This window comes from Oryctolagus cuniculus, chromosome 11, assembly GCF_964237555.1.
Source record: "Oryctolagus cuniculus chromosome 11, mOryCun1.1, whole genome shotgun sequence".
Taxonomy (NCBI): domain Eukaryota; kingdom Metazoa; phylum Chordata; class Mammalia; order Lagomorpha; family Leporidae; genus Oryctolagus; species Oryctolagus cuniculus.
The window spans coordinates 15,311,836-15,337,620 of NC_091442.1; the positions used below are offsets into that span (position 1 = coordinate 15,311,836).

The 25,785-nt window shown below is 46.7% G+C and overlaps 1 protein-coding gene across 3 annotated transcripts in view; it reads right to left on the reverse strand.

Moving 5' to 3' along the window:
* Positions 1-1,959: 1,959 nt before the first annotated feature.
* Positions 1,960-25,785, reverse strand: part of IFT52 (intraflagellar transport 52) — a 36,534-nt gene continuing 12,708 nt past the window's right edge. The window contains exons 6-14 of one of the 3 annotated variants that reach the window (XM_002721062.5): positions 25,099-25,170; positions 19,610-19,736; positions 15,730-15,816; positions 14,425-14,493; positions 11,380-11,534; positions 5,290-5,377; positions 4,294-4,402; positions 2,947-3,092; positions 1,960-2,326 (exon numbers count right to left, since the gene is read on the reverse strand). In XM_002721062.5, the coding sequence (XP_002721108.3) occupies positions 2,279-2,326; positions 2,947-3,092; positions 4,294-4,402; positions 5,290-5,377; positions 11,380-11,534; positions 14,425-14,493; positions 15,730-15,816; positions 19,610-19,736; positions 25,099-25,170 (901 nt within the window). In that variant the 3' untranslated portion in view covers positions 1,960-2,278. The remainder of the gene's footprint in view (positions 2,327-2,946; positions 3,093-4,293; positions 4,403-5,289; positions 5,378-11,379; positions 11,535-14,424; positions 14,494-15,729; positions 15,817-19,609; positions 19,737-25,098; positions 25,171-25,785) is intronic. The other 2 variants (XR_001795676.3, XM_008274457.4) reach the window with 2 other exon arrangements.

A 25,785-nucleotide genomic window follows, 5' to 3' on the forward strand; every position in this document is an offset into this window, starting at 1 on the left:
GCTTAGAGGCTGGGTGACTCAATGGCTGGGTCAGGAATCATTTAGGGATATCATCATTCATGCTTAGTATTATCATTGAGGCTGGTACAGGTTGGGACTTGTTTGCTATTGGCCAGAACACCTAGACATGGCCTCCCCATGTGACCTCACACTTCTTACATGGAGGCTTCTGGCCCCGAAGCTGAGGAACCAGGCAGAAGCTGTACGGCCTGGCCTCAGAGTTCCCAGAGCGTCACTTCCACAGTGCCAGGTCCAGAGGGAGTGGGAGGGGTATCAAGCCCACAGAGCCGAGCACACGGTTCGGGAGACAACCGAGGAAGTTTTGGGGTGTATTCCAAATACACTGCCACCTCATTCCCCAAAACTGTTCAGTAGCTGCTCCAGACCCTGCCCTCCAATCAAAGCGGCCATCCCCTTCCCAACACCCTGCCCTGTCTGGCTATTCTGAATAAGCCTTGAACTGGGATTTGGGTGGGTGAGAAAACAAGAAACCTGTGAACAGAGCTTTAATTTGAATCAATCATCTGAACTTCAGAATCTGATTTGAGCCTTACTTTCCAAAGTTTTAAATTTGTAAAAAATGTTAATCCCTTTACAAACTATTCTCGTGGCTTCAGTGATCAGCTCCTTGTGAATACATCAGTTCTCGAGACCAGATGCCTTTTCTTGGCCTCAGCCGGGATCTCTGCTGCTGCTGGGGACTTCCGCCTGTGAGTGAACTGCTGTCGCCTCTGTCAGACTCCCACGCTCTAAGACTGCTCATCCAGCGCAGGCGTTTAGTACAGCGGCTAAGACACTGCACGTGATGCCAGCTCCCATATCCCTAAATGATTATTCCTGACCCAGCCATTGAGTCACCCAGCCTCTAAGCCATCCCAGCTGAGGCCCAGACATCATGGAGGAGAGACAAGCTGCACCTGCTGGGCCTGTTCTAAGTCCTGACCCACAGAATCCATGCAAACAATAAAATGGCAAAGTGGGTTCCAGTTCCCACTCTGCTTCCATTTGAACATCCTGCAAATGTGCACCCTGGGAGGCGGTGGGTAATGCTCTGGTGCTTGGGTCCCTGCCACCCACGTGGGAGACTGGATGGAGCTCCAGGCCCCTGGCTTTGGCCTGGCCAGTCCTGACTGTTGTGTCATTTGGGAATGAATCAATAGGTGAAAGCTTTCTCTCACTATCCCTCTTTCAAATGAATGAAAATAAATAAAACTAAAAAGTATGAGGCTGTCACACCTGAATTAGACAACTTCAGTTTAAATAACAAAATAAATCCCTAGATCTCTCACTCTTCAGTCTCCATATCTTCCACCCCCCTCCCAGGCAATCAGGTCCCAAATCTTGCCAATCTGACCTTCAACCCCTAGAATGTTTCAAAATGTCACCCTTCCCTATAGCAGTACCTTAGTTCACATCCTCCTTCCTTCCCCTCGGGGTGACACACTCTCACAAAAATGGCTTTCCTTCTGCTGTTCCCACCAGCTTAACTATTCCCACTGTCTAACATCCCTCTCACACCTTCAGCAGCTCTGCAATCTTCTATGTGGCTTTTACGGTTCCCCAGAGCTGGTTTCCAGTGTAACCCAGAAAAGTTCTGTGCATTTCCACACATCAACCGTCCCACACGGGCAGGTACAGTCTCTTCCACTACCCCATGACAATGCCAGACGGCCTCCTTGGGGCAGACTCACCTTTTGTCCTGCATTATAATCTAAGCTGATGACAGAACTGAGTGCTTTGGGAGTTGGGAGGGAGAAGGAAGTGTGGGTGGAGACTCTGGCCCCACATGGTTGCTTCCCGGGGCAGCTGGGAGATGGGGGCTGAGTCATGTACATACAAGGACCATCTAGTAATGACTCATTTATCTTTGCCCTCAGCTACGGCAGGGCAGACTGAGGGCTCGGCTGGTTTTGTGTCCTTTTGAACTAGTCCAGAAGCTGCACAGTACTTACAAAAAGCTTGAGAGTTATGTATGCCTTTAATAAGAGGCTCAAATCCAGAACCAGAATTTAAAAGAAACAAAAGTCTTCAATGAAAAACTGTTTCATGAATTATAAAAAGGAGAATCAATCACAGATTTAATTTTAAAAATGGAACATATCTTACATAAGGACTTTGTTAGTTAGAAATTCTCTCTGGGTACCATGAAAGATGCACAGACCTTCCACAGCTCAGAGGAAAGGGTGGAGACAACTTGGCTAAGGGATTACACAGCAATTAAAAAGTAGTTTCCAAACAAAGAATCAGGAGGCCGACAATGCTTCAAGAGGCACAATCCTCAGAAATTGTTCTGGAATGCCATTTCACTTGTATCAACATCATGTTCCTGGATGAGAGAATAAAACAGAATTTTAGTATCGCTGTGCAAAACCTGAAATGTAAATTGTTGCGTATTAGAGATTCTGAATCAGCCGGACACACGGGTCCTCTCTGGTTTTAAGGCTGATTCCAGCCCAAGCTGTGTCAGGCTGGAACCCAAGGCAATCAGGTGCTCACCTGCAGGACCCCGCTTTTGACCATCGCCTACCACCCTCCATGATGAGTGAGTGGTCAACACAGCCGAAGGCTCTGGTGCAACGGCCACACCACACTTCCTACCATGGCCTTGGGGGGCTGCCCTCCATGCCCCCGGGTGAGTGCTGTCGGAAGCTACCTAGGTCCCCACCCCACAAGTCACTGCAGAGCAGCCATACCAATTATCTGTAAAGACAGGAACTGACACACTATTTTATAGCCCTCTTCCCTCCATTTTCTGCACCAGGAATGTATTTTTAAGTCCTTAAAGGGTCTCTGAGGACACAGGGAGCACTGTCTGTTTTGTTCACCCAGCAGATCCCTGACAGGCACTGCAGAGTGAGCGGATGCCGTGGATCCCAGCAGCGTGGCTTACGCAGGATGTCCATCGCCTGAGGGGCTCTCACTTCAGGGCTCTTGGAGGCTCTGTACCTGGTTTAATTTCTTGAACTCCACCACTTGGAAGAAGATGTGCTCAAGGATGTGTTTGGCATCCTGTTGGTCCTTTGGTAGTTTGCTGGTCACTCCAAGAATGTCACCACACTTCCTGACATAGAACTCCAGGTCTTCTTCAGTGCCTAGGCACAGTTAGGGTAATGAGATAAACCCGTAACTATGTTTTATGGGCAACTATCTAGTTCCTTCTCTCTCAAGATCACTTAGCTCTCCCTAGGGTAATAAGACCACAGGACTTCAACAATGACAAACTGTAGATATGGCTGATGTATTGCTTTCATAAACTGGGACAAAACTACAACACTCTTAATTAGAATAAAGCTGAACTAGTCCTAGTTCTCTTAATCCCCAGCAGGAAATCAAACTATATGAATACAACAAGGCCCACTATGGTTAGTGGACATATGGTTATTTTAAAATCACATTTATTATAATTTATAGAAAAGAAAAACCACCTATAATTCCAACAACATATATCTCTGTGGAACTATCCTGAGCAGTCCTATGCTAGAATTCAAAAAATTTAGGGCCGGCGCTGTGGCGTAGCAGATAAAGCCACCACCTGCAGTGTCAGCATCCCATATGGGTGCCGGTTCAAGTCCCAGCTGCTTCACTTCTGATCCAGCTCTCTGCTATGGCCTGGGAAAGCAGTGGAAGATGGCCCAAGTCCTTGAGTCCCTGCACCCACGTGGGAGACCCAGAAGAAGCTCCTGGTTCCTGGCTTCGGATCAGTGCAGCTTCAGCTGTTGTGGCCATTTCGGGAATGAACCAGCAGAAGGAAGACCTCTCTCTCTCTGCCTCTCCTTCTCTGTCTGTGTAACTCTGACTTTCAAATAAATGAATAAATCTTTTAAAAAATTTCAAAAAATTCATGGAAAATAGAAAAAAGTTTACTTTGGTGCAAAAAATTTGCAAAATAAAATATTTTATTCTTCAAAAAGTTCATGGAAAATGTATATTATGAAAAGATTATACACAGATTTCAGAGTATTCTGCACCAAAAAAACCTCCCATTAATTCCATTATCCAGGAACATTCTGAAATTCCCTCATGTAGGGTGGTCAGCCATTGCTGCCTTCATGACTCATCCGATGGCCAGGCCTGCAGGGATCAAAGCTGAGACTTTTGGCTTTCTGCTTAGCACCACGTTCAGATTCACTGTGCTAATGAGCCTCAAGAAAAACATCCAGTATCATCTAGATGAATGCAACCTGTTCACATTTTGTTCTCCCTAAACAACCTAAGCTTTCTCTCAAAGCAACTCTCAGAAGCCCTCAGTTAAATAAAACTCTGACAAGAAAAGGTGAAAAGTGGCCAACTTACATTTATTGGTAATCTGAGCAAGCCGGGCCTTCTCTGAGGAGAATGTCTCATCTAAGTCAAACAGCTCCAGAGGAGGGGGCGGTAACTCCCTGAAACTAGGGGGGAAAACCTGAAGGAAATAAAGGCTTTCATGAAAGAGCTTATCCAAAGCCATAACCAGCCCTGAGAAGGACCAAGGAAATGAGGGGCCAGCTCAGGCCTTCCCCGGGATGAGCCACCTGGACATCCATCACCTCCTCCTGGTCTCATCGTTAGATCCACTGGGAACAACCAAGCAGGACAGCTCAAGTGTCAAGTGTGCCGTGACACTGACCAAGCTGACCAACAGGCACTACCAAGTCACTCAGCACAACACAAGCTTCGGGCTAGGTTCATGTTAACATCTGATTGGACAACTCATTCCTCACTTAGTCGTGGGTTCTTCAGGGACAGAAATTATTGGGGACAGATGTACGTTAGTATAAAAAGTACAGAACCCGGAGACAGTTCATAGGTGTGAACCAATCGGGTGTCAGCAAATGTGTCAACTACCAGTTTTCCAACAAAAAACCTGATTTGCGGCATCTGCCGTTTTCTGTGGTATAAATACTCCCACCATGGCCAATTTCAAGCCACCAAGTTAAAGTCAACTGGCTCACAACACTGCAGAATGGAACAGGGCAGGGCAGTATGAGGCAAGTTGAGTTACCAGTGGGCTGAAAAGTTGAGAATTATCCTACACACATGACTATCCTCTGGGCAGTGAGAGAATTGTTCTATAAAGCCGAGTGCCCAGTCACTCTTCCTTTTTACCCAGAAGTCTCATATATGCTCCTCACCTGCACAAGATAGAAAATGTTTACCAGCCAGAAAGTCCACAGCCTTGACTCCCCAGGTGAGCCGCACGGCAGCCCCTAGGAACACTAACAGGTCTGGGGCTGACTATTTTTAGAGACACAGCACTGCCCAGCTGGCGGGACGAGGGCCGCAGCAAGACCGTCAAGCACACCTACTCACCGCAGGCTGGAGGGCTGGCAGCGGCGTCTCAAACTGAGGCTGGATGAGCTGAAGTGGTTCATGCTTCACGTTCAGCTGCTCGTGAGCCCTGTGTTAATAATAAAAAAGCAGGGACCACAGTGAGACAACCCTGGCAAAGCACATCTAACTGACCACAGAGTTTCTCCATCAAAGATGGCGGTTCAGGGGCGGGTGTTTGGTGAAGCAGTTAAGACACCACTTAGGATGTTCACATCCCCTATCTGAGTGCCTGGGTTCAAGTCCAGCTCCACTCTCCACTCCAGCTTCCTGCTGATGCATACCCTGAGAGGCACCAGGGACGGCTCCAGTAGTCCCTAGCACCCACGTGCAGCCCCAGGCTTTGGAGCATGTTTCAGATGAGAAATCTGTCTCTGTCTCAGTCTCTCTGCCTAAATCTAAGAACTGAAAAGGTGGTGGCTCAGCACTATTTTAGAAATACAAACAAAATGTGTTGCTCTATCTGTTGTAATGATTCTTTCAGGAACCCTCTCCACTGTAATATACATTTATTATCTATTCAGAACTGAAAGGAAACTTTTTTTTTGAAGATTTTGTTTATTTATGGGGTCGGTGCTGTGGTGTGGTGGGTTAAGCTGCTGCCTGCAGTGCTCGCATCCCATATGGGCGCCAGTTTGAGCCCTGGCTGCTCCACTTCCGATCCACCTCCCTGCTAATGCTCCTGGGAAAGCAGCAGAGGATGCCCCAAGTGCTTGGGTCTCTGCACCCACGTGGGAGATGCAGATGAAGGTTCTGTCTCAGCTTCAGCCTGGCCCAGCCCTGGTTGTTACAGCCATTTGGAAAGTGAACCAGAGGATGGAAGACTCTGTCTCTCCTCTCTCTCTCTTTGTAACTCTGCATTTCAAATAAAATAAATTTTTTTTAAAAAAGATTTTATTTACCTGAAAGAATTAGAGAGAGAGAGAGGGAGAGACAGAGAGGGAAATCTTCCATCCGCTGGTTCACTCACCAAATGGTCACGACAGAGCTGGGCCAGGCTGAAGCCAGAGCCTGGAACTCTATCCAGGTTTCCCATGTGGATGGCAAGGGCTCAAGCACCTGGGCAAAGGCCTGCTACCTTCTCAGGTCATTAGCAGAGAGCTGGCTTGGAAGCTCACCACCTGCCCAAATCTTCCCTTTGCTTGACAGGGTAGGGGTGAGAGAGTAGAGAAAATAATCTCTTTTCTTTAATGTTTATTTTCATCTACTTGAAAGGCAGAGAGACAGAAAGAAAGAGACCCCCCATCTGCTGGTTCAGTGCCCAAATGCTCACAACAGCCAGGGCTGGGCCAGGCCAAACCCAGGAGCCCAGAACTCGATCTGGGTCTCCTACGTGGATGGTAGGGGCCCAAGCACTTGAGCCATCACCTGCTGCCTCCCAGGGTGTGTATTAGCAAGAAGCTGGATCAGAAGTGGAGAACCTGGGTCTGGAATCGGCAGCAGTCCAGTACGTGATACACATGTCCTAATCAGTGGCTTAACCTATTGTGCTATAATGCCTGGCCCCATGAAACTAATCTTAAAACCAAGCAAAATCTAATTCAGACTCCAATCCATACAGGAGAGGAGAAAGAACAAATGACAACGCTAAAAACAAATCAATGAAGTGGGGCTGAGCTATGTATTTTCAGAATGCTCTGCCCCAACCTCTAGTATTGCATTTTCACTACCACACATCTCAATCCCCCGTCCATCAGACCATGAACTCTGAGGGCAAGCACTCCACATCACTTATTTCTACCTCCCACCCAAGAAGCACTGACAAGTGCCAGACAAAAAGTGAGCAACACCCTATAGTTGACATAAGTATTTAAAGCCTGAATTTTTACTCAGAAAAGGGAAACTATTTTCATGAAAAGTACTGACAGATACCAGAAACCAGTAATTACTGCCCTCCACTATGGTGTGAAAGACAAATATAAATACAATCAAAAGACTTGTCTCAGCCTCTGCTACACTAAAGTAGGGGGCAGTTCTAATCAACCCTTCATTCAACACTGAAGAGCACTCAGCACAGCCTGATCTAAACGTTCCAGGAGAGAATTAGGGCGAAACAGCAAAGCTGGTTGGATGCCTTAAGCAGTCTGATGTCTTTTGTTAGACTAAGAAAAGCTGGAATCTGCAGAGGAGGGAGAAGACATAAAAGCTCAAAACCAAGCAAGCTAAGAGTCAAACATGAAGCCAGCAGTGAAAGCATTTGTGACCTGGACGACACCTGTGGAAGGCTGCAGGCATGGAGTGGTGACACACACATGGCAAACTCTGGGAGCTTTCAATCTGTTTTTAAAAGCACCCTCATCTCCTGCAGTCACAAATCTCTAGATAACTTCTTCCCAGGTTCAGGGTCAAGATCATCTGGATTCAAATTCAGGCCCCACTGAAAACCACTTGTGTGACCTTGAGTGACCTTGAGCAAGTCACTTAATTTCTCTGGCCTCAGTGTTCTGATATGGGGATAATAATTTCATCAAGGTCATCACATGACAATGCAACATACACAGAAAACATACACATATGGCACTTGCTCTACAATGAGCCTCAATGAATGCTAGTTTTTTATTACTAAAATCGAAGGGGAGGGAGGTGAAGATAGAAGCTAAGAACAAGTGACTTAATCAGGGCTTGAGTAATGAGGGTTTAACTCTGAGCAAGTTTCCTAGCTTTCCCTGAGCCTCAGCTTCCTTAAAAATCAAACATGGAGCTATGCTCCACTTTTCAGAATTGGTATAACCACTAAATGTGATAGTGGGGCTGGCATTGTGGTGTAGCAGGCTAAGCTGCCACTGCGGCACCGGCATCCCATATGGCACCAGTTCATGTCCTGGCTGCTCCTCTTCCAATCCAGCTCTCTGCTTATGGCCTGGAAAGCAGTGAAGGTTCTTGGGCCCCTGCACCTGCATGGAGACCTGAAAGAAGCTCCTGGCTTTGGTTGGCCCAGCTCCGGCCACTGCAGCCATTTGGGGAGTGAATCAGAGGATGAAAGGCCTCTCTCTCTGTCTATAACTCTGTCTCTCAAATAAATAAATAAAATCTTAAAAAACAAAATAACAACAACAGTACATGTGATAGTATCTGTAGGCTCCTGGCAGAAAGTAAGTGCCTAATAATTGTTTGGGAAATGTGACAAAAGAACTTTCAGATATCATGTGTAAGGTTTTATGATACAAGCTAATTAATATACACAACAATAGCAATTACTATGCAGACTAACATATGCAATACATAATTCCTGGGCATCATAAAAGACCTTGCTGTTCTTTATCACATCTGCTTAACAAAACAACAGCGGTTAAATGCATGTATCAGCCCACTTTGCTGCAGCCACATGGGGAAATAAGGCTGGAGGAAAACACACAACCATGCTGGCTTGTGGAACTCTGGATCCAAGACCACTAACTTCCAGTGGGCCTTTAACATTACTGGGTGGTTCTTGTATAGCACCCTTGTCCACTCACTCCACCATTCCCCTCCATGAGGGTACTTAAAAATATTCACAGGGAGGTGAGCACTTGGCGTGGTGGTTAAGATGTTGCTTGGAGTATAAACATCCCATACTGGACAGTCTAGGTTCTGAGTGCAGAGGCCCAGCTCTGCTTCCAATTACAGCTTCTTGCTAATGCACACCCTGGAAGGCAGCAAGTGATGGCTCAAGTACTTGGGTCCCTGCCACCCATGTGGGAGACCTGGATGGAGGTCCAGGCTCCCAGCTTCAGCCTGGCCCAGCCCCGGCTACTGCAAGCACCTGGGGAGTAAATCAGCAGACAGATCTCCCTGTCTTGTCTGTCTGTATTTCTTTCACTAACTCTCTGCCTTCCAAATAAATAATTTTTATTTATTTTTAAAATCTTAGTTTATTAGAAAGAGAGAGAAAGAGAGATCTTCCATCTACTGGTTCACTCCTCAGATGGCCACAATGGCCAGGGCTGGGTCAGGCTGAAGCCAGGAACCAGGAGCTTCTTCCTGGTCTCCCACATGGGTGGCAGGGGCCATCCTATGCTGCTCTCCCAGGTGCATTAGCAGGAAGCTGGATTAGAAATGGAGCAGTTGGGACTCACACCAGCACCCATATGGGATGCCAGCAATGTACACAGTGGCTTACCTTCAGTGCCAGCCCCCAAATAAATAATTTTTACAAATTCATGGAAAAATGGAATTATTCCTCCACCCACATGGGAGACCCAGAGGAGGATCCTGGCTCCCATCTGACCCAGCTCCAGCTGTCATGCCATTTGGGGAGTGAACCAGCGGATACAGGATCTCTGTCTCTCCCTCTCCCTCTCTGTGGCTCTGCCTTTCAAATAAACTAATAAATCTAAAAAAATAAAAATTAAAAATATTTATTTTGATAAGCATTTTGAAATCTATGCGGTTTTTTCATAATATGCACTGTCCACTCCCACAAAACTTCTCTCCCAATCTCTGCGATTTCCAGCTACTGATCTTCTTCCCATATCAAAAAAAAAAAAAAAAAGAAAAGAAAAAGAAAAGCAAAACAAAAAACACAGAACACGGAAGACATTAAGAACTTCCACAGTCTTCAAGCAACACCTTTTCTCATCCAGCAGCATCTGCACCCATCTTTAATGTGTTTCCTCTGTATTACTAGACAACCCATGATCCCTCTCATCTAAAACCTCCTGTCCTAATGTCTCTCACCAGGCCCTTCCCCCTTCTTTCTTGCTTCACTCCAACCACTCTCCTCACTCTCTTAACATTATCCACGTTTCTCTCTATAGGAACATTGCCATCAGTGTGCAAATACCCAGTGACTTTGTGGGAGACCCAGACTGAGTTTCCAGCCCTGGCTGTGGCCTGGCCCAGCCCTGGCTGTTGTAGGCATTGAGAAACAGGCTGGTGAATAGGAGCTCTTTCTTGGTCTCTGTCTCTCTCTGTCCCTCAAACAGATCAATCTTAAAAAACAAAACATCGAATACTACCCCAGAGGTAAGATGCAGCACTATGAGAAAGAAGACAAATGCTCTCTCTCAGCACCAGCAGCTGTGAAGGCCAACCTGAGCCCCAGCCCACTCGAGTGCTGAGCCTGCAGGCCCCCAGCCTCCCCGCAGCTTCCCCGACTTCCTGTAGACGGCCTCATCTCTGCCCAAGCACTTCTGCCCGCACAGGCTCACCGGGAACTGCTCAGCTGCATCACATGGAGAGCGTGGGGCAGAACCCATTTTCCTCTCCCTGCCTTCCCAGGGCAGTCAACGGTACTGTCAGTCACCCAGACCTCCAGAAAGGAATCTCTTGGACATGTCCATCCCAGCCTCCCGTGGCCATGTCCCATGGATTCTTTCTCCCCAGACATCTCGCAAAACCACAGCTGCTGCTCTTGCTAGCTCCCCTCTCCAGCCTCCTGGTCTGCTCAACAGTCTCCTACCTGGCCTTCACGTCTGTTTGTCCTTGTTCTAGCTGATTGTACAAACCGCTGCAAGAAGCTGTTTGGGCTGCTTTGGAAAGCATGGATTCCAGCCTGTCCCTCCTGGCATCTTGTTGACAAACCCCGCCTGGACATGCCCAGCACATGTGAGTGTCTGGGACTTTGCTCATAAAGCAACCTGGCTGCAGAATGCTCGAACATCGCACCTCCCCAGCCGCCAGTGTAAGGCACACAACACAGGGCCAAGCAGACATAGGTCTCCAAGAAATGTCTGTTGAAATCTCAACGTGCAGTTCAAACAGCGGCTCTTCCACAAAGATGCTGTCCCCCACCTCAGTCACACTCAGTTTCCCTTTCTCCATTATGCTCCTGCTTCTGGTTTACACTCTGCATGTAGGAGCTGAATAATAACCCTGCACCAGAGCTTTTGTCTGAATCCTCCACAAAGCTAGGTTTCAGGCACAGGAGCTCAGTTGAACTGGAAACAGGCCAGGACCCACGGGGCCTAAGAATCGCCTGTGGTTTCTGTGCACCAACCCTGCACTCCTCCCCCTTTTCTCTGTTGGCCTCATCATAGACCTGACAACACATGTACCACCCTGGCTGTGACCCTAACTCCCACCCACAGGCTGTTTTTACACCGCAGGCCCAGGATGGAGTGCAGGGCAGCTCAGAGCGCCCCAGGTACTGACTTGATGACCTTGGGGAGGGAGGCGGTATCCAGCTGGTAGATGGACAGGTCGAAGAGGGTGGTGAAGTCACGTGGGTTCTCATCGCCCTCCTGGAGACACACTCGCAGCCGCTCTGACAGGGTGGCTGTGTCGGGCAACATCATGTAGTCGGAAATCTGAAAGACACAGGGTCCTCTCAGCAGGGTAGGAGCAGAGTTTTTATTCTGCCGTGACTCCACTGTCTCAGGTCGAACTGCAGTATTCATGCTCCCTGGTCAAGAGGCCACTGTGCAGGACGCTGGGCAACTACATGGTGAAGGCCACTTAATGTGGACAGAGGAACAAAACCCCATGGCCACCAGCGAGGCTGGCGAAACCCAAGTCCCCAGTCGCTCATGCCGGAGAAACACAGCCGTGCTGCTTGGTTTCCTTTTCATTTCATGATCTTTGATGCAACAGTTCAGCAGTTAACTTTATCTCCCTCACCCACTCACTTTCCCACTCTCCCAGGCAATGCTTCTCTTGTCATGTCAACCAATTCTCCCTTTTGTCATTTTAGTTAATAGCTATATTTTCCATTTTAGTGAGAAAACAGAAGCAATCGTGAGAGTCCACAAGCTCCCACCACAGTATGCACCTGCCCTCCAGGGCCATTTCCACCGCCTTCTCTCCTGCTATGTATGGGCTCCCCCACCCCCCACCACCTTGCATTAGCTCCCAGCCCTCCTCCCCTAGCCAAAGAGATCCTCCAGCATTGCTGACAGCCCTTAAAGATGGCACATGAAAGACCAGCAAAACTTGGATGTTCAACAGGAGAAATACAATCTTTTTTTTTTTTTTTTTTTTTAAAGATTTATTTGAAAGGCAGAGTTACAGAGGCAGAGACAGAGAGGTCTGATTCACTCCCCAGATGGCCGTAACGGCCAGAGCTAAGCCAATCCGAAGCCAGGAGCCAGGAGCTAGGAACCAGGAGCTTCTTCCAGGTCTCCCACGTGGATGCAGGGGCCCAAGCACTTAGGCCATCTTCTGCTGTCCTAAGCACCTAAGACACTGCTAATACTGTTGTCACTAGGGAGAACAAATCAGCTGGGCCAAAAGACAGAAGGAAGACTGCTGACTCTATGCTGCTGAATTGTGAACCATATGAATTCATTACCTACTCCAAATACAAATTCAAATTTAAATAAATGCATGCTAATAAGTTTATTGCGAGCTGGCCTTTGAAATGCATTTAGCTAACACGGCCAACTTGGTAATAGTTTACAAACTGGTCCTCTGCAGTCACCTGCCACACACATTTTCTTTAATCTCTCATCCCAGCACTAGAGGACTCACAGGCCTGGCCTCACAGAAATGCTAAGTCAAGACAAGCTCATTTTTTTCCATAGCACTAGAATCAAAACTTCCCCCAGTCCTCAAACCCTTTTTTCAGACAAGAAACAATGCAGGTATTTGGTACAGCAATTAAGTCTCTGGTTGGTTTGCCACATCTTATAGCGGAGTGCCTGGCTCACGGTCCACCTGCTCTGCTTCCTACCCAGCTTCCTGCTGAGACGCAGCCTGGGAGGCAGCAGGCATGCAGGATCCTGTCAGCTCCATGGGAGAACTGAATTGGGTTCTGGGCTCCTGGATTTCACTTGGCCCAGCCGTGGCTATTGCGGGGATATGGGTAGTGAACTACCAGATGCACAGTATCTCCCCCACCCCCACCTTTCAGATAATAAAGATGGAAGCAACTAAATGAAAAACAATGGAGGAACATAAACAATTAACTGTCCTTCCCAGCAATACTTGGCTGTTTTAGAGACTTTAGCCCTCTAAGTCTGACACTAAGTAACAAAGGTACCGACTGTGCCAGGACACACACCCAGAATATGACACAGCCAGAAACGGGCCCAGCAAACCCCAAGGTCCCAAGGCTGCCTCTCTTCACTCTACACCACACCTTCTACAAATCCTAGTTCAGAAACCAGCAAGGCCTTAGATGTCCATATAGAAACATTAAAAGAATGATAAAATGTGGTGTAAATTCCTGGCTCTTTACTGAGCTACCTACGATTTTATTAAGTACCATTTAAGCTACTGTCTGGTCTTGAAACCCATTATGACATAACATGATCTGATCTGAAATCCTAGTTACGAAGTTTAGTTTTTCACAATCTCTCACTTTGCACCATTACTGGATGTGTGTTTGACATTCCAAAGCCTCATAATACAAAGTACACTTTTCACAGGTCTCTACTATGGAAGAGATACGCATAGTTTCACAGCAACTTGGAATGATGCTGGAACCTCCCACCAGCTTTCTCTGGAGAATTTGCTTCTCAATAGGCCCAGTGTTAGTGTCAGATGTAGTGGACCCTTATCTATAAAACTGGAAGAAAACCCTCTCCCTCTCAAGGCTGTTGTGGGGATGCAATTAGATGATTTGGAAGTTCATGACGTACAGCAACTGATATAAATAAAATGTTTTTTTAAAAAGCTTATAGATATCAGCAGAGAGCTGAATCAGAAGTGGAGCACCCGGGTCCTCAGCTGACACCCCTATGGGATGCCAGTGCTTCAGGCCAGGGCATTAACCCGCTGCGCCACAGCACCGGGCCCCCCTCTCCCCGGCTGCTCCACTTCCAGCTCTCTGCTAATGGCCTACGAAAACCACAGAAGATGGTCCAAGACCTTGGGCTCCTGTATCCACATGGGAGATCTGAAAGAAGCTTCTGGCTTCTGGCTTCTGGCTTCGGATTGGCACAGCTTCAGCCGTTGTGGCCAACTGGGGAGTGAACCAGCAGATGGAAGACCTCTCTCTCTCTCTCTCTCTCCTCTCTCTCTCTCCCCTCTCTCTCCTCTCTGTGTAACTCTTTCAAAAAGATAATCAACAAATCTTTAAAAATAAACTTATTATTTTTTTACAATGCGGTTTCCTTCTCCCCAGAGGCACCATTTCTTCCCCTCTTTCTTATAGAGAAGGTCAGACAGACATATGCCATCTTCCTTGGGAACTCCTGAAGTGGCACTGAACAGCTGGGCCGGTCTTTAAGAATCACTGCATGATTTACAGCCACATACCTCTGGATCCTCAGCATCAATCTGGTTCAGGTGGATGTCTTCTGTCGTGAGCCACTGGAACACAACATCCTGGATTAAAAAAAAAAAAACATAGAATGAGACAGATGGTTATTTGAGAAAGCTGAGGTTCAGTGCTAGAGAATGAAGTCACCCAAGAAAACTGATAAAAAGAAAAAAATGTAAACCGGTGACTCAAAAAAGGAAAGCCAGCCTTCTCTTGGTGAAATCATATGAAAACCTAAAGATCTTAGTGTGTAATCTTTATTATCAGAAACACATTGTTTAGCTTAGGGTACTCTGATTCTAACCACAAGTTAAAATGTATTAAACCTTGTTCACAATCCCAAATCAAACCCTGTTTAATGTGTTAACAGTCTGAACTTAAAGTAAAACAATTTTTAAAGATTTATTTATTCATTTATTTGAAAGGCAGAATGGCAGAGAGAGAATGAGAAACACAAAGAGAGAGAGAGAGAGCCAGAGAGAGAAAGGGGAAGAGAGATTATCCATCTGTTGGTTCATTCCCCAAATGCCTGTGACAGGCAGGGCTGGGCCAGGCTATATGTCAGAAGCCAGGAGCCTAGAACTCCATCTGGGTCTCCCATGTGGGTAGCCGGAACCCACGTACTTAGGCCATCATCTGCTGCCTTCCAGGCACATTACCAGGAATAAGAAAATAAATCCTACAAAACAGCGTGGGGGCAGGGTGGCTGGATTAGAAGTACAGAGATTCCAGCACGTGAACCAGGTACTCAGGGGATACAGTGTCCCAAGCAGCATCTTAACGGCTGCACCAAACACCTGCCCCTCCTTTGCACCACTCTGACACAGAGCACTTGCAATGCCTTCACTCCCCTCCCTCCCCACTCCATCAGTGACTCAGCCAGTTCTATATGTAGGCCTGCTAAGGACCTCTCCTCTCCAGTCACACCTTTGGATCTTCATTCGCATCCTCATCCTCTGGCCTGGCTGCTGAAAACTTGGAAGGGACCCCTGTGGCTTTAGGCATAAAGTTCAGGTTCCTTGGTTAACACAGGAGGCCCTCGTGACACCTGCCCCTCACCACTCCTGCCCCGCTCCCATCCCCTGGCATGCTTGGAAAGGACCTCCCTCTCACTCCCCTCCATGTACTTCCAGCTTCATCAAAGCAGGGAGTACACCTGACTCAAACTCTGTATTCTTACTGCCTGGCACATGATGGCTCTCAAGAGCCAGTTCTAAATGAATAAATGAATTTACTGGTATTTAAATGGCATTAACAAACTTACACATTATACATAACTGTGATGAATCAGAAAAGCTTACCATGATTTTGCTGTTTTCTTCTTTATCCAAATATTGGTCACTGAACATGTGACAGGAGCCAAGCACTGCCAGCTTCCCACCTTGGTTCTATGGATGACAAAGCCCTGTCAGGTACACAGATCCTGAAAGACACTGCATGTGTGCCAGACCCCAAACATTTATCATCAGAAGTGTGTTAGCAGCTGTTGTATAGGCTAATAAGTGCCGATTCCCACAAGGATTTTAACAGTCTAAAAATAACAACTCTGATAACAAGTACACACTAACCTGCCTCTCATTTTAGGTGTTTCTATATTCTTCTATTTGACTTCAACAAAAAGTACTGTAAATTGGTTCTATAGCATTTCCCATTGTTAGTTATCTGAGAAATACAAAACATAATTTTAAAGGAAAAAGACAAACCCAAAGACAATCTGCACAGAGTTAAAGACATTGATGGAGGCCACAATACAGAGTTTAAGATCCACTCAGAAAACTAAGCCACAGCATTAATACTTCATGAAAGAAATAATAAACTGGTTAATTAAATTTTTCAATGTTCAGCCAGCACCGCGGCTCACTAGGCTAATCCTCCGCCTGTGGTGCCGGTACTCCGGGTTCTAGTCCTGGTCGGGGTGCCAAATTCTGTCCCAGTTGCTCCTCTTCCAGTCCAGCTCTCTGCTGTGGCCCGGGAAGGCATAGGGAGATGGCCCAAGTGCTTGGGCCTTGCACCCGCATGGGAGACCAGGAGGAAGCACCTGGCTCCTGGCTTCGGATCGGCGCAGCGCGCCAGCCATAGCAGCCACTTTGGAGGGTGAACCAATGGAAGGAAGACCTTTCTCTCAGTCTCTCTCTCTCACTGTCTAACTCTGCCTGTCAAAAAAAAAAAAAAAAAAAAAAAAAAAAACAAAACCACAAAAAACGAATGAGCCTGCAGCTGGCACCCCCGCCACCCACATGGGAGACCTGGAATGAGTTCCAGGCTTGTGGCTTCAGTGTGCCCCAATCCTGGTCATTCCAGCCATTCAGAGAGTGAACTACCTCGTGGAAGATCCTTCTCTGTCTCTTCTCTCCGTAACTCTTGCCTTCCAAATAAATAGATATTTTTTCAAAATAATAATGACCTTTTTTAGTCATTACATTATATACTAAAAGATGTTTTTAGTAACATGGGAAAATGCTTCTCTCATAACATTATATTAAAAAAAAAAAAAGTATATGCCCTACTATAGGCCTATCTCAGTGCAAAGCCTCTGAGCCAGTGTGCACATGTGAGAGTATGCAGGGTGGCAGGAAACGTGAGTTTCCCTGGAGCAGGGAAAGGGGGACATTCTTTCTGTTTTTATCTCTGTGTTTTTCAGTTTTTCTACAGTGAGCAGGTATTACTTTTGCTATGAGAAAAAGAGATATATTAAAAATCCAAAGTGAAATCCCTTTTTTCTGGTTATACCCAAGAGGAGCAGGCACCTTCTTAAGCACACTAGGAAAAGAAACATGCCTGAGCCAGAGAACGCAAGTGCTACAAAGACACAGGTTCCTACGTTAAAAAACCATCAGCAAAACAAACTTGACTTGGGCCACGTTAAAAGCAAATGATTCATAAGAAAAATAACACTACTACTAGTACACATGACCACTGAAAACAGATGCGCTACTGAGAACAGGAAGTCATATTGGTGGAATTCCACAGAACAAGGCGGAAGTGACTGAATGAACCATGCTGAGATGTGAATCTACCTATCTAAGTCAATACAGGCAGATATGTAAGATTTTCTTTCCTGTTACTATTTAGTTTTTCATTAATATTATTTAATTTCTTTTTCCTACCTCATTTATTTCAAATAAATTATAATCTTGCTTTAATCTTTTTATTCTGTCCTGACAGTGATTCTACCATTGTCTTCAGCTTTCTTTTCCAGCATTTGTTCCGATGAAGTAAATTTAAGTCCACTCAAGAACCAAGTTTGTCCTTCAATAGTGAAAGTCCCAGGAAACTGAAGATGACAGGCTGATGGAGGCAGTGGCCCTGGGAGGGGGCAGAACCCCGAGGGTTGGCCTGACCCAGCTCAGGGAAGGGCAGGACCCCGAGGGTTGGCCTGACCCTGCTCAGGGAAGGGCAGGACCCCGAGGGTTGGCCTGACCCTGCTCAGGGAAGGGCAGGACCCCGAGGGTTGGCCTGACCCAGCTCAGGGTTCCCAGGAGGCTGAAGTGTGCGCCCTTCCTTACCAATGGTTCATTTCATTAAGGGAGACGGGCAAGGACCTCTCAGTCTGTGGTTATAAAGCAGGACTGAAAGCTTCGGAGGAGGAGCAAATGCTTTAAATGAGTAGGCAATGGGCAAAGGGTAAGTTTTAGGAGAGTCACTGAGCCCAGGATGTGGCAGCAAGTGCATGCTCCGAAAGATCCCTGATTAAGCCAGGTAAAATCGCTGTGCCCACTTAAGAAATCAAATCATCACAGCTACAGAATTAAATGACTGTGCTTATAAACAGACAGCTTAATACACTTCTACATCTTGAAAATAATACTTAAAACAAAGGTTTCAAGCTGTTTGGAAGAGCCTAACTACCCTAAGAGCGCTATGAATTTCGTTTAAATATTTCAAACACAGCACATTTATTTACTTCCTAAAATTGTGAGGTGAGGGCTTTTAAACAAGGACATGAGGGTAAGGTCATACCTTGGCTGCCACAAGGAAAAACAGGATTGTGAGCACCTAGATGGACATCTAGGTCCCTGGGACAAAACTGGAAGGTCAGCAGAAGAATCTATCCCTTGGTGGACAGACGAAGGTCAATTCAGTAAAACATGCATTGAAAGGCAGTGGCCTGGTGGGGCCTAATGAGAGGGCCGCATCCTCCGGGGCTACCTGTTTCTGAGGGGTCTCCAGGGTGAGAACTGGACAGCCAGTCTTCTTAGACGTTCTCCCGGCACACACTAAAATAACACAGCAGCACTCCCTAACTCTGCCCTTCCCTGAATGGATTCTCCTTACAGTGGTGACTGCCCAGTCAGACTGGATGAAAAGTCATTTCAAGAGCCACACTTGTAAGGTAGTACCCTCACGCTACAGCAGAAAAGCTCTGGATTTAGGGTGGTAAGAGGTTCAGGGGGCCGGTGCTGTGGCATAGCAGTTAAAGCCACTGCCTGCAGTGCTGGCATCCAATATGGGTGGCAGTTCAAATCCCAGCTGCTCCACTTCTGATTCAGTCTTTTTTTTTTTTTTTTAAAAGATTTATTTCTTTGAAAGTTACAGTTACACAGAGAGTGAAGGAGAAGCAAAAAGAGAGAGAGGTCTTTCATCCACTGGTTCATTTCCCAATTGGCCGCAATGGCCGGAGCTGCGCCAATTTGAAACCAGGAGCCAGGAGCTTCTTCTGGGTCTCCCACGCAGCCACAGGGGCCCAAGGACTTGGGCCATCTTCTACTGCTTTCCCAGGCCATAGCAGAGAGCTGGATCAGGAGTGGAGCAGCCAGGACTCGAACCCATATGGGTTGCTGGCACTGTAGGTGGCGGCCTTACCCACTATGCCACAGTGCCAGTCCCCTAGTCCCGTTAATGCACCTGGGAAAGCAGTGGAAGATGGCCCAAGTGCTGAGGGCCCTGCACCCACGTGGGAGACCCGGAAGGAGCTCCTGGCTCTGGATCGGCCCAGCTTCGGCCATTGTGGCCATTTGGGGAGTGAACCAGTGGATGGAAGACATCCCCCCACTCTATCTCTGCCTCTGCCTCTCTGTTAACTCTGCCTTTCAAATGAATAAATCTAAAAAAAAAAAAAAAAAAAAAAAAAAAAAAAAAAAAAAGTTAGGTTCAAGCCTCCACTTCATCAATTACTACACAATCCACTGTTTCCCCATAAGTAAACACGAACATTTGCACCTTATCTAAGAAAGGCTGTACCTTCGAGTGATAGAAAGCCAGAATGGGTCTGTTGAGCGGGAAGCAGACAGAGCCCGTGGACAGAACAGCCACTGCTGGTTTCATGACACTCAGTGTGGCACCAAAAGGATAGACAAAGGTGAGAGCCCTGGAAGAAATGAAAGAAACACATTCCAATTTTTAAAACAGGAGTTAAAAAATCTGAAAATAACCTCAGTGTTTCTGCAGCAATGCTCTTTGATTCACCATCGCACACAGAATTCCTTCTATGCTCTGTTTGTTATCTCAAAAATGGGGACAGCTTGAACTACAAGTTTAATATGGCACTTACCAGACATGAGAGTAAATTAACAGGAGTGCACATGACTGGGCCTGGAAGAACTAAAGGAGCCCCTGCAGAGGGGAGGAAGAAGAGGAGGCCTCATGTCAGAACTGCACCTCTCATACGTGAGCCTGTGGGTATCTCCCTCCCCCTCAGATGTGGCTGGTGAGATGTCTAGGAGCCACTAAAAAAAGACTGAAAACTGGGACTAGCATTGTGGCGTAGTGGGTAAAGCCACTGCCTGCAGGGCTGGCATCCCATATGGGCGCCAGCTCGAGCCCTGGCTGCTCCATTCCAATCCATCTCTCTGCTATGGCCTGGGAAAGCAGTGGGAGATGGCCCAAGTGCTTGGGCCCCTGCATCTGTGCAGGGAACCTGAAAGAAGCTCCAGGTTCATGGCTTCAAATTGGCCCAACTCCGGCCATTATGGCCATTTGGGGAGTGAACCAGAGGATGCAAGACCTCTCTCTCTGTCTCTCCCCTTCTCTCTCTGTAACACCCATCCCCAAACAAGATTCTTTCAGATCACAGTGAATGAGATTAGCAAACTGAAAAGCTTGGGAAAGACGTTCTGGAAGAGCAAGAATGAGCTCAGTACGTATAAGCTGAGCAGACTAAAAAACCGAAACAAGGTGACATGGCTACAGCAGGTGACAAAGGTTTCATACTAAGACAGGTCTTCCTTACTCTACAATTACGAAATATTTATCTATGTTTTCTTTTGGTATTTTAATGGTTTCATTTTTAATCCATCCATTTGGGATATGGTATGAACATGTAAATGTTTCAAGCAAAAATTCTGCCTTCTATCCCCAATAATTTAAAATACTACTTTTACTATATTCTAATAACCTCTGCCCTCCATGCTTATATGTGTTGGCGGTCTGATTCTAACCTATATTATTTATTTTCTATCATTTCTGTACATTGTTTTAATTACTAGAATTTTTTAAAATATTTACTTATTTATTTGAAAGGCAGAGTTACAGAGAGACAGAAGGAGGGAAAGAGGGAGGGAGGGAAGGAAGGAGGGAGAGAGAGAGAGGTCTTCCATCTGCTGTTTTACTCCCCAAATGACTGGCAACGGCTGGAGCTGAGCCAATCTGAAGCCAGGAGCTTCTTCTGGGTCTCCCACATGGGTGCAGGGGCCAAAAGCACTTGGGCCACCTTCTGCTGCTTTCCCAGGCACATTAGCAGGGAGCTGGATCAGAAGTGGACTTGAACCAACGCCCATATCAGATGCCAGCACTGCAGGTGGCAGCTTTAACTGCTATGCCACAGTGCCGACTCCAATTACTAGAACTTTTTAACATGCCTCAACTACATAAAAATGGCAGTGGCAGGCATTTGGCCTAACAGTTAAGATGCTGGCTGGGATGCCTGCATCCCATATCCCAACTTGAGTCCAAATCCCAGCTCTGGTTCCTGATCCCACTATCCCGTTAATGCAAACCATGGGAGGCATTAGTGATGGCTCAAGTAGTCGGGTTCCTACCACTCACATGGGATCCTGGCCTCAGCCCACAGGGCTAATGTGGGCATTTAAGAAGTGAACCTGTGGATGGGAATGCAGGAGTATGCTTTCTCCTCTCCTCCTCTCTCTCTTTCCCTCCCTCCCTCTCAAATAAATAAATAAAAATCCCCCTCTCAAATAAATAAATAAAAATAAAAAGTTAACTTCTGTCAGATAAAATATCTCAAAGTAAAAAGTATAAACCAGGAAAACTATTTGTAACATATAGAGGTCTTATAAAAATATTTGTAACACATGGAGGTAGAGGTGTTGAATGATGAAAAAGAAAGGAAAAAAAAATCAACAGAAAATGGTTGAGGTATTGGGTACAGTGAGTTGAGCTGCTGCTTAGGATGCCCACATTCCACATCACTGTGCCTGGTTTGAGTCCTGGATACTCCACTTCAGATCTAAGTTCCTGCTAATAAGCCTGGGAGGCAGCAGATGATGGTCCAAGTACTTCTGTTCCCGCTACCCACGAGAGACCTGGATGAGAATTCCTGGCTCCTGGCTTCACCCTCTCCTTGCCCTGGCTATTGCAGGCAGTTGGGAAGGGAATCAGTGGACGGGATCTCTCCCACTGTCTTTCCTTCTTTGCCTTTTGAATTAATAAACAAGCAAGCAAGCAAACACATTTTTAAAAAATGGTTGGGGCTGGCACCGTGGCGCAGTAGGTTAATCCTCTGCCTGTGGCACTGGCATCCCATATGGGTGCCTGTTCTAGTCCCAGCTGCTCTTCCCATCCAGCTCTCTGCTATAGCCTGGGAAAGCAGTAGAGCATGCCCAACTCCTTGGGCCCCTGCACCCACATGGGAGACCAAGAGGAGGCGCCTGGTTCCTGGCTTCGGATCGGTACAGCTCCAGCTGTTGCAGCCACTTGGAAAGTGAACCAACGTAAGGAAGACCTTTCTCTCTGTCTATCCCTCTCACTGTCTGTAGCTCTACCTCTCAAATAAAAATAAATAAAATCTTTTAAAAATATGGTTAAAAAACAATGAATAAGAAATTCAAAGAAATACATCAGGCAATTGATTTTAAGGGCTATTCAAGCACTAATAAAGAAATGCAAATCAAAAGAAGGAGACACAGAATAACCTATGCTGGCAAGAGAAAAAAAGGGGCATGGTCACAGGGACTGTAACTGCTGCCAACCGCCTGCACGGTGATTTGGTGATGTATCACATCTGGCATGTCAGCTGGATGACCTTCGACCCAGAAATGCCAAAGCTAGGACTCTAACCTACTGAAATATGAGCACAAGTGCACAAACACTATATACATGACGAAGTTCACCTGTGCTTTGTTTATAATAACTAGTGTAAAACTGCTTATAACAACACTAAGGAGCAGAAATTAAAGCACAGGCTGTGGGGTACACAGCCTGGTATAAACCTAAGTTCTGAATTCCAGCAACTATTTCCTGTTTTGCATCTAACCTTCTGGATTGTTGTGAGATCAGGTGAGCAGTATGTGTGTTTCACACAGCAAATACTCACTAAATGCTAGGTGGTACAGGCTGAGTATCCCTTATATGAAATGCTTGGGATCAGTGTTTCGGATTTGGGTTTCTAAGGGGATCTTGTAATATCTGTACACATGATGAGATGTCTTGGGATGTGATCCAAGTATAAGAAATAAAATTTGGGGGCTGGCAGCGGGTTAACGCCATGGCCTGAAGCGCTGGCATCCTGTCGCTCCCCCTCTTCGTGGAGGAACGACACAGGACCCTGCGCTGTTCTTTCGTCTGCTCGGCCCTCCCCGGGTTTGCTGCTGGTTCTTCCCGGGTTGGCTACTATCCCTTCCACCTCCGTGGAAGGGCAGTTCCCCCTGGCCGCATTCCCCACTTCCGCAGGGGAGCGGCACACCGCCGGCCGGTTCTCTCGGGGGCTGCACGGGTGTTCCTTCAGCTAGATGTTCCCCATAGATGTTCCCCATAGATGTTCCCGGTGCATGCCGTTTCTCTCCTCCTTTATAGTCCTCCTCCGCCAATCCCAACTCGGCTGCCCACACGCCGAGTACGCTGCTCTCCAATCAGGAGCAAGTCCTACAGTTAATTGGTTGAACTGGAGGCAGCTGTGCGGAAGCTGTTTACTTCTCTCCCAGCGCCATATTGTGGGAGAGCAGATGCATAGAATAAGTCTTAATTCCAGTAACTTAGTCTAGTCCGGATTGCTCCCCACAAAGTAACTTAGTCTAGTCCGGATTGCTCCCCACAGCATCCCATATGGGTGCCGGTTTGAAACCTGGCTGCTCCACTTCCAATCCAGCTCTCTGCTGTGGCCTGGGAAAGCAGTAGAAGACGGCCCAAGTCCTTGGGCCCCTGCACCCACGTGGGAGACCCAGAAGAAGCTCCTGGCTCCTGGCTTCGGATTGGCACAGCTCCAGCCGTTGCATACAGTTGGGGAGTGAATCAGCGGATGGAAGACCTCTCTCTCTCTCTGTGTAACTCTGACTTTCAAATAAATAAATAAATCTTAAAAAAAAAAAAAGAAACAAAATTTTTTTCTTATGCACAAAGCCTGAAAGTAATTTCATATAATACTTTTAGTGTGTGTGTGTGTGTGTGTGTGTGTATATATATATATATATATATATATAAAAAGATTTTATTTATTTCTTTAAGACACAGAGTTCTAGAGAGGGGGAGAGACAGAGAGAAAGGTCTCCATCCACTGGTTCACTCCTCTAAATGGCCACAATGGCCAGAGCTGGGCCTATCCAAAGCCAGGAGCCAGGGGTTTCTTCCAGGTCTCCCACATGGGCACAGAGGCCCAAGCACATGGGCCATCTTCTACTGCTTTCCCAGGCCATAAGCAGAGAAATGGACAAGAGGTGTCAGGACATGAACCAGTACCCATATGGGATTCTGATGCCACAGGTGGAGGCTTAGCCCACTAAGCCACAGCACCGGCCCCTGTGTGTCTGTGCTTTGACTGTGAGCCATCACATGAGGTCAGGTGCAGAATCTTCCGCCACGGTGTCAAGTCAGCACTCAAAATGTTTGACTTTAGAGCATTCAGGTTTTAGGTTTTTTAAATTAGAGATGCTCAATCTGTATTATTAAAGTAAAATATTACAAGTGTCCTAAATCTCCAGTAAAAGGGGACTAGTTAGATAAATCAGGAAATATCAATTTCATCCAATCATTTAAAAGGATAATGGCACTTAGCCTGTGTCACACACTGGGTTTGATATCTGGCTCCATCCAGCTCCTGACTCGTTTTCTGCTAACGCATACCCTGAGAAGCAGTGCTAATGGCTCAAGTAGTTGGGTCCCTGCCACCCACGTGGGAGACCTAGATTGAGTTCCTGGCTCCTGGCTTCAGCATGGCCCAGCCCCAGTCACACTGCAGGCATCTTGGGAGTGAACCAGAGGATGTGAGTGCTCTGTCTCTGCCTCTCAAAAAAGAAAGGCAAGGTATATACCTATGTCTTTACATATGGGAAAACCATCTAGACAGGACAATAGCATACTGCGAAGGCTGCCGACCTGCAGGGGCATGGATTTACAGCACGGAGCTTCTACTGCCTTCCTTGTCCTCTGTTCCAATTGGTTTTGAGGTAGGAGGGGAGAGAATCACTTATGTAATCAAAAACGAAAACTCTTTTCACTCTGAAAAACAAAGCTCTCCAGGACGATGCATCCCCCTTGCCGCGGTCTCAGAAAGCACTCACTGGGCATTGTTTCCACTGCTCTCCTCATCGATGATTCCAGGCACGGCCTTTCCAGCAGCTCGGCTGATTTCCCTTGAAGAAAACAATTTAAATCTGGTACATAAAAAACTGAGAAGTTCACACTGTATTCATTAGTAGTAAATATAAACAAGATGCAAGGATTTTGCAGATTTCACTGTTGTTTTTTTTTTTTTTTTTTAGTTTGAGAGGCAGTGAGACAGAGAGAGACACAGAGACAGAGAGCTCCCCCTACATGTCCACAACAGCTAGGAGGAAGCCAGGAGCCCAGAATTCAATCTGGGTCTCTGATGTGAGTGGCAGGGACTCAACTACATGAGCCTTCATCTGCTGGCTCCAGGGTGACCATCAGCAGAAGCTAGAACCAGGGGCGCAGCAGGGACTTGAACCCAGGCACTTTGATACGGAGTATGGCTGTCCCAACTGACATCTTAACTGCTGGGCCAAATGTCTTTCCCCATAACAATTTTCAAAAATGGAATGAACGTACATCCACACACTCACACCTCTTTTGGGAAGCTTGCAAAGTTAACACTACTATGATCAGTTCCTCTTTCTTGAGTCTGTATTCTAGACCTGCATCTAGACCGTATCTAGAGCCAGTGGTGTGCATAAAACAAATCCAAGTGCGGAGTGAGTAACTGGTGAGTTACTCCCAGGGGGCGTCTG